We start from the raw sequence: 9053 nt of genomic DNA, 5'->3' as shown, positions 1-9053 counted from the left end.
AAGCTGCTGTATAATCATTAATATACAGTACATGTAATCACTGATATATATATATATATATATATAATATATTTGAATATAAAGTATAATATTCTTGTATAAACCATGAAACATAAACATATTGTTCATACTGAGTTTAATTGTGTATTGTGTGTTTATCTTCAGCTTTTCTGATTAGTAAATTTCCCAAAATACATGGTAATAAAACTTTTATTTGTATAAAATGACAACTGCATGTCATTCAATAAAAAAAAAAAAGGATTCAGGTTTTGCCATTTTCTACTATCAGCGTCATCAAAGTGTATTGCTATCCAGGCTTGCTATGCACCTTTTGATCTTTTGGCTTAATTTAGAGTAATCCTGACACCTACTGGACAATATCTATAACTGCATTGACAAACACTTGGGGCTATTTTTTAACGATCTAAGCGCACTGCGCAAGTGCATTTAGGGCGTGTCCAAATCCACTTTGTGTTTTGGGCGTAACATGAAATAAACCAATCAGTGTCATCACCCATTCCCTTTAAATGCTAGGTGCGCTTGCACCTTGGCGGATTTCTATTATAATGGTGGATTTGCCAAGTAGTAGGAAAAAACGTTTCTCTGCAGAGGAAACGGACATTATGACATGTATCTTTTTAAAATATCGCGCGTTGTGGACCCTCCTATGTAGGCGCTATTACTATCTTATAATGCGCCCTTAAAATAACAGTAAAATACTGCGCCATTGACTTAAGACCAGGTTTTTGTTGGTCAGTCGCGCTATCACTTTCCGCTGCCTCAAGATAACAATGTTCCAACAATGCGCCAGACCACACTTCTTTTTAAGACCAACACGCCCATGGGCGCTCAGATGGGCGCGAGTATATTTGCTATTTAAACAACGTGGGCGCTGGACGGGAAAATGACAACTGCGTCGGTCTGAAACTAGCAAAGACACTTGCCTTGCGCTTGGCGCCGCTTTGCGCCGGGTGTAAAGTAGAGCCCTTGCTTTTCAGGTTGAACAGTACCCTCCAAAATGTTTGGGACCAAGACATATATTTTTTATCGATTTATCTCTGTACTCCACAATTTTTGATTTGTAACAAAACAATGGGTTAAGAGCAGATTCTCAGCTTTTATTAAAAGGTATTTTTATACAGGGTGATTCTCTGCAAGCTCTAGAGACTGTAACATCTGAAAATCCCAGGAGGGAAGCTGTTTCTGAGATGCTGGAACCATCACATCTGTCATGAACAATCATACCACCAAAGTCATTTAGATCATTCCAATGTTTGGTCTGCTTCACAATGTTATGGTATATTGACTTGCAGTCTCGTGATTCACTGTTTGGAGGAGCAGGCTGTTTGTGTTAATGATCAAGTGCACATTATAAAGAGGCTGTGTAGAGTGTAGATATAGAAACACATATATAACTGCATAAGAAGATGCAGAATATATACAACTGTTATGTTAGAAATACATAAAACACAGAATGAAGAATTTCATTAAAACATGTTCTATTCTGTAGTATTCAATACGTAATTTACATTTCTTCTGTGGATTAAATTTTTCTCTGAGGGTCAGAGCCACAGTTCTGAATGTCAAACAGAATAACAATAAATACAGTAAAGTCCTGGACAGCAGAAAAAAATTGGAGAAAGGTTTTTGTCTATCCCTGCTATCTCACACATGCAAATATGTTTTTCAAAACTGCCAATAAATAAGGCAGGAAAAATTGTGAAGGAAAATCTAATTCATGAGTGAAAAAGTGTCCTCATTCTCTGTTCTCAATGAAACTGCAATTGTGCCAGAAGGTACATTTTGGGATTGTGTCCAGACTCCTTCAGCAGGCCCAGCACTGATGACCCTCTAGAAATGATCTTTATTCAACCTGGTAAAGGTGCAGCTGTATAATGAGTAGGTGACATACAAGCAGGTGAGATAGAGTTCTGTTGAGAAATTCCGGCAGTGTAGTATAATGGGTAAGAGGAGTTTGTCTTTTAACCTAAAGGTTCAAATCCCCACTAGGGCACAGCATTCGTGCCCTTGAGCAAGGTATTTGACCTGCATTGCTTCAGTGTATATCCAGCTGTACATATGGATGCAATGTAAATGCTATGTAAAAAGTTGTGTACGTTGCCCTGGATAAGAGCGTCTGCTAAATTCCTGTAACGTAATATAATGTAACAAAGTGTGTGCAACTATTCTGTGTTTCAATAGTCTCCATCTCAAAACTGAATAACTGAATGGACAGCTTGACTTACATTCAGAATTTACTAGATGAAAAGTATGTTTCATTATTTAAGCATGAATACATACAGGAACAAAATGTGAATGCATCCACTCAGGCTGTAGGTTGATGTGCCCCCCTTTCCCTCAAAGCACAGTGTCTTTACTTTCCCTATGAAATCGTGAAATGTGTTGTCAGGAAAATTCCACATACTGTGCCTGTCAAGACCTGCTGCCCTGCCACTTGTGAAGTGTACTGAAAATGGACTGAGGAAGAGTTCTGAACATACCCGCACACAAACAGACACGCAGACACAGGCAAAAACGTACACACGTACACACAGAGAGAGAGAGAGAGAGAGAGAGAGAGAGAGAGAGAGAGAGAGAGAGAGAGAGAGAGAGAGAGAGAGAGAGAGAGAGAGAGAGAGAGAGAGAGAGAGAGAGAGAGAGAGAGAGAGAGAGAGAGAGAGAGAGAGAGAGAGAGAGAGAGAGAGAGAGAGAGAGAGAGAGAGAGAGAGAGAGAGAGAGAATAGTCATGGGTGACTACATATGCTACTGAATGGCTGTGTAGCATATGTAATTCTAGTTAATGTCAGGACAACTGCAATATAAATTCCAATTAATACAGTATAATGTCTGAACATTTCACAAAAGCTCTGTGGAGGTTTGAAGACCTATATTTAAAAAAAAAAACAAATAAAATATATTTATGAAGATGTATATACTGTACATATTTTAACATTTTTATGTTGAAAAAAAAACTATAGAGACTAAGTGGTCATCTAGCAGTGCCCATCCTTGGTGATTTTTGGTATCTTTCATTTTTAGTAGTGTAGCATTTCAGCTGCGTGTCCAAAACAGTTTGAAATTCTCAAAATTCCACCAAACGCAATATTTTCATAATCAGATGTCAGTTAAAAGTAAACAAGCAGTCCTACATTTATTTATTTCCTCACTTTCATTAATTGCACCAGTGCAACAAGAATGTTACTGTAATGTTTTTGGAAAAAGGTGGCAAGACACCATAAATCATGTATGATGTATCATACATTGAAAAATGCAGATGCATTTCAAATACCATTCTACCTTTTCCTAAAAAGATTATACAGTCCCATAGTGAAATATGAAATCCAAAAAATAATCAGAGATATTAGTTTTAAAAATTCATAAACCTTCAAACACATTTTATTTTTATTTGCTCTTATTTGATGTGGAGGGGCTGAAGGAGGCTTCTGGTAATATATGCTCAGGCAACAGGCAACGGTACAGCAGTGGTATTACGGAAATAGTGGGAGCACATTCCTTGGAAGTGGAATCGTTTCCCCGTGCGCATGTGGTCCCGCAGGTCCACCATGGCTTCATTAGTGGACTTGTGGAAGTCACGGAGGGCGTCACTCTTACTGTAGGAGCTCTGCAGCTCACTCAAGCTCAGGCCAGGTCCCATCTCTGTGACACGCCCTGAGGCTACGTGGGGGAGCTGCAAGTGAAAAGCCCAGAAGCTGTTTGCAGTGTTGCTGAGGGGTTAACCAACTGTATGAATGCATGCTTGAATAAGGAATGATTATTGTGACCTTGCACAAGATACATGACCTAGTTTTCCACAGTAAATAAGCACCAGAATAAAGGAGTAAGTTATACATTTTTTAAGTAATGAATTTTTAAAAGCAAATGAAGGACTAGTCCACTTTTGGAAGTTTGAAAGTTTCTAATGTTATACATTATAATGTATGATTTTGAATGCCCCAGGCAGTTTTTATGTAGGGTTTGTGGTATACCACAAGAAAATAGACTGAAAAAAACTACAAAGCAGCAATTAGAATTTTAATGTTGTATTGTTGTATGCCTACACTTAAAGCACTTGCACTTTGTTCACATAGCCTAAACTCACAGACAGTCCACTTAGTGTACAATTTAGAGAACAATTTAGAGAATAATTTAGTTTAAATATATAGTTGGTATACACTTACAAATATACAATGTGCAAACCTGAAACTAGCACTAGCCAATTTGCTATAGTGACAAGTGAAATACAAGCCAAAAAGGATGAAAAAGTATCAAACAGGGAAGTATGTAGACTATACTCTGAATAAGTAAATAAGACAAGATGTTTAGTGCTGTTTAGCAATACCTGCTTCTCTGTTCTGGGAGTTCCATCCTTCGTGATAATGTCTGTGGTCTTTTCATCAAAGGGCAAGGGTTCAATTCCTGAAAATACATGTACTGTGATATTTCAGCCTCATAATCACTAGGGCCTGACCTGTGTTCAGACCTTGTGAAAAGCATTTTATATGTTATCACTCAACAAGCACAACTCAAGTGCATGTAAAGACATGAAACTATGAACTTGTGAAAGCACACATGTAAAACTACACTTTGGTGCTAATTCTTTAAACACATGCACACAGTTTGACAGTTGGAGTTATGAAAATTGGTTAAATAAAATCTGTTAAACACCTAAGGTCTCCCTGAGTTCTAAATTAGCTTCATCATTGAGTACAAAAGGTAATGAGAGAAATCCTATTTTATAGTTCCTAGTATAAATTTTTTTATAGCTGGGTCCTCATTTTTGCTGTATATCCTATCACATATACAAACATAAAGCAATTATCATAGTTAACGTCCAATTATATTCAGCTTGAAAGAGCAAAACAAATTACAAAAATAATTCAGAAATATATAAAAGAGTACAGAAACAAGTTGCAATGTGATATAGATGTGTTATCTACTGGTGGTGTATGTTCCAGTTTCAGTTGGTGAAAGGATCTGGTGCAGGTGTCAATTAACTGGTGCAGTACTGTGTACCTGGGTATCCCCTCTGGTAGGTGGTATGATATACGCTCTTCTCCCAGTTTTGGAACATGTGAAAGTTCTGTGCAGACAGTGCAGTCTCTCTGGCACTCAGAGAAGGGTTAGGGCACATTATCTTTGGGGGAGCAGGATAGAATACCTGCCTTGCACCTGTCATCTGCTTTGGATACTGGGAAACAAATGAGAACACGGAAGGGATGATAATTATACATGCATTTCTTTATAATCCAGGCATTAAATATTGGTGGATGTCTTCTTAAGGTGAAGGCTTTAGTGAAATAGTTGCTAACAAAAAGTCTGCTCACATCATAGAAACCCTGCTGTCCTGGCCAGACCATAGGCTCTGTGTGTTTCATCAGTACCTCTTGGCGGCAAGAAGTACCTGCAATTAAGATAAAACTTTCCAACAAGAGCCACGAGAGGGCAGAAAAGAGAACAGGACCAGCCACACATCCATCATTCAGCTTACTGAACATTCTGCTACCCACTTAAATAGCTGAGAATTTACTATAATGGCTGAAGCTCACATCTGCAACAGTTCCTACCACTCCCTCTCACTCACTCACACTCTCGTGTCCGCTCACATTTCATACTCCTCTCTTTCTCTTTTGATCCTTCTCTCACACACTCTCACTGTTCTCACTGTCTTACCAATCGTCTTATTGCGCAGCGTGACTGCATTGTGGCTGGCGTTGTCAGAGGAGCGGGAGTAAGGGAACACGGCACAGCGAGGGATGTGGGAAGCGTACGGATGTTCCCTCGGAACAGGAACCTTTATCACCTTCTCACTGTGAAGGACAAAAGGAAGTGGCACTGTGAAGGAATGGGCAGTGAAAAGCTGGGATAGATAGCATGTGAAAGTGAAAAATACAACAGACACACATGAACAAACACAGATCGTCATTTATTTCGATAAACAGACAAACAGACAGATAGATAGCTGGACCACACACCATAAAGACTGCTATACGATTCTGAAGAATGTTCGCCATCACTATAACCATGAAGCCATGACCCATTCACATGCACTGAGACAATTAAGAATGAGACAATATATTCCACTTACGTGACATCAATTTCCGGAGGTTTGGGAACACTAAAATAGAAAGAAGTCAATAGAAAAGAGTAATATAACACAATTCCACTACAAAGATAAATTTCTATTTATCAGAATTAAATTTTTAATTTAGCAATTAAAAAATATTTAAACAAACATGCTTGCAACACACTCGGGTGTCCTGTAATGAATAAGACAAGAAATACGAAAAGGATGTACAGCACTATCTGGTGGCATTAACTAGAATTACAAGCTTCTATCTAGTGAGCGACCATATTACAGTTGGAGCACACAGTTGGGCACCAGTCATTTTCAGGATATTTGCTGTAAACTTTACTAAAAAAAAACTATAACTATAAAATCAAACACAACTTACAGCTCATCATTACGCCGAAGCTTGCTCTTCTTGAGAGAAGTCAGATCATAATACTCTGTTATAGAAACATTCCTGAGAACACAAATGCAATATTTTTACACTGGAAGAAGGCTTAAATGATGCATTGTAAATGCTTTGCAGTTTGCTATTTAACATTGACTGAATCATGCAGGCGCACATTGTTTTGTACAGACAGCTGACGCCTGATAAGTGAATACACAACGTTAATAAGAGAGGTTTAATATCACATTTTTGTGTGAAAAAATTGCATTTTGGACACAATCCTCAATGTTGCTCATAAAGCTTTGTAGTTCATATTGAATACGTACTCAGGAATGATATCTCCTCCATAGCTGAAGTGCCGATGGCCCTTGACGTTTGCTGGGATGTACTGTGACCGGGATGCCATGGCGTGCAGTTGGTGAGATCGGTCTGTTTTGCCGGGTGAATCTGCTGTACCTGCTAGAAAAAGTTCAAAATCAATGGGTGAAGTAGCATAAGTTTCAGAATATGCTATTTGTGTTTTGATACCATTTGGTGATGCCCTCCATTGATAATAGCACAGTACACACAGCTAAGCGAAAACTATTATGTAAGTAAACAAAGATAAATATATTGGTCATGGATTTTTTATGTGTCATAATTCCACAGGGACAGCTACAGAATATATCAGTTTTTAATTCTACTTCCTACTGGGCAACAAGCACCAGCACTGCAATCATGCACATGCATTTCTTTGCATCAAGACACGCAGGCACTTCAGACACTAATTTTTTTTAACTTACTGTATCAGCACACTCTAAAACAGGTTGTAAAGACTTCCAAATACACATATCTGGAATAAATATAATACAAAATGTTAAATAGACAATGCTGTGTTGTGGAGGAGTTGCAGGAGGCTTACCTTGACAGATAAATAAGAGTGAAGGTGGTTATCTTGCCTGGTTTGATATAATTGTGCAAAACAGGAAAGTCAAGAACAGTCTCTCTGATGTCTATGGTGACGGAACCCTGCGGTGAGCCACAAGAACAGTTGTGTCACAACCTAGTTATCGATCTCTGTGGTGAGGATCACATTTCTCATCGCAAGACACTCTATCCACATTAGCCCATCTCAACCATACAAACACAACCGCCTCTGTCATGACCAGGGCCTTCACAACAGGGAAGTTATCTTTGAGGAAATAACCGTCACCTGTTGACAACTTATACTGTATCTGCCATTGCAGCAAATAAATAAATGATTTAGATTCCAGAGATTAAACAAAGAGTAATCTGCACCGCCCCCCCCAAGACTTGTGATGTAAATGACCCCAAAACATATTATCATTCTTCATGAACTGCTGTTCTTCATCTTTGCAAAAACATTTCAGCAGAAGCCAAACACTAAATCAATAACCTCCACAAAGCAAATCTCAGCTATGAACACATTGTCGCCGTCATTCAGTTTTTGTATGCAAGTGTATTGCAAGGTCACAGCTCAGTGGATGAACACAAAGAAGGCTGCCGAGGCATAGCAAATGCTGAAACTTTAGCAGGGCTTTAGAAAGCATTGAATGGTCACACTGTGGATAAAAGCTCTGGAAGCACAGTTCCTATTACAGCTGCTGGCCTTGAGTTCAAAGAAGGCAATGCCCTCTTGAAAATGAATGGCATACAGTTACCAGTGCTGTCACACACACACACACACACACCCACACAGGGAGAGAGAGAGAGAGAGAGAGAGAGAGAGAGAGAGAGAGATTCATTTAAACAACAAGTAATTATACATTGAAAAAAGAGAATTAAAAAAATAAAAAATGTTCCTGCCTGTCTGGACTGAGCCCCGTACAGCACGTCTTCAACATCCTGTCTTCTGGTGTTGTTGAAGACAGTATATAAAATTCACAGGCTTTAAAGAGCAGATAATCAATTACCGATAATAGGTTAAATTATATATTTACTTCTTCGACGTTTCAGGGCTTATTCACATCACAACGTCTTGGATGTATACGTACGTTTTAATCCTCAACAAATGATTTTCGATGAACTGTCGAAGTGCAATCTTGATCGCTGAATAATGCTCAGTCACACCGCAGCGAACTGCTTTAAATATGTATCAGCTTCAGAACATCTTTGATATTACAAGTGCTATGACGTCACAACGGTGCGATTATCTTTGAACAATGGAGAGCGAGATAGTTTTATATGAATTCGTTAATTTATAAGCATATATATTTAGGCTGTTTATAATAATAATAATAATAATAATAATAATAATAATAATAATAATAATAATAAAGAGAAAAGAACTGGTTGAAATTCAATCATTATTATTTTGAACATGAGCCCCTCAGAATTACTGGCTCTACAGTATGGTTAGCTTCCCATTATCAGAAGAATTAAAATGCTAGGCCAGCAGCGTAGCCAGAAATCATATAAATTGTGATAAATTTCCGACTTTACGATTAGTCAGTGCTGCTCCTTTACATTATCGCCAAACCACGCCACTTCTTCGCACATGCGGTACAGACATGGTTAAGTGAACTGCAAAACCTGTTTGTAGCTAGCTGCTATCAGCAATCCAATTAAAACTGTTAATACCTTTTTTCTTTCTTGTTT

The 9053-nt window shown here is 38.3% G+C and overlaps 1 protein-coding gene across 4 annotated transcripts; it reads right to left on the bottom strand.

Moving 5' to 3' along the window:
• Window positions 1-3128: 3128 nt before the first annotated feature.
• LOC118224410 (uncharacterized protein C7orf31) lies at window positions 3129-7463 on the bottom strand. 4 transcript variants are annotated; one of them, XM_035411938.1, is made up of 9 exons: window positions 7357-7463; window positions 6782-6914; window positions 6453-6524; window positions 6086-6115; window positions 5671-5807; window positions 5325-5401; window positions 5014-5188; window positions 4340-4416; window positions 3129-3688 (listed from the first exon to the last, which is right to left on the bottom strand). In XM_035411938.1, exons 2-9 carry the CDS (start codon window positions 6859-6861, stop codon window positions 3458-3460), a joined length of 879 nt encoding a protein of 292 aa, XP_035267829.1. In that variant the 5' UTR covers window positions 6862-6914; window positions 7357-7463; the 3' UTR covers window positions 3129-3457. The 4 variants fall into 4 exon arrangements, with proteins under 4 accessions (XP_035267829.1, XP_035267831.1, XP_035267830.1 ...); XM_035411940.1 differs by having other exon boundaries at window positions 6782-6911; XM_035411939.1 differs by lacking the exon at window positions 7357-7463 and adding an exon at window positions 7238-7349.
• Between the last annotated feature and the right edge of the window lie 1590 nt (window positions 7464-9053).

This window comes from Anguilla anguilla, chromosome 1, assembly GCF_013347855.1.
Source record: "Anguilla anguilla isolate fAngAng1 chromosome 1, fAngAng1.pri, whole genome shotgun sequence".
Taxonomy (NCBI): Eukaryota; Metazoa; Chordata; class Actinopteri; order Anguilliformes; family Anguillidae; genus Anguilla; species Anguilla anguilla.
Note: the sequence above shows the minus strand (reverse complement) of the source record. Positions and strands in the feature narration are given on the sequence as shown.

Bases quoted from the DNA above. Each gene is read 5' to 3' on its own strand.
- LOC118224410 (XM_035411938.1), bottom strand. From the start codon at position 6,861: ATGGCATCCCGGTCACAGTACATCCCAGCAAACGTCAAGGGCCATCGG. The intron at 5,808-6,085 runs GTAAGTGGAATA...TGTCCTTCACAG, and splicing joins CCTCCGGAAATTGATGTCAC to TGAGAAGGTGATAAAGGTTC. The intron at 3,689-4,339 runs GTATTGCTAAAC...TTTCACTTGCAG, and splicing joins CTCCCAGAACAGAGAAGCAG to CTCCCCCACGTAGCCTCAGG.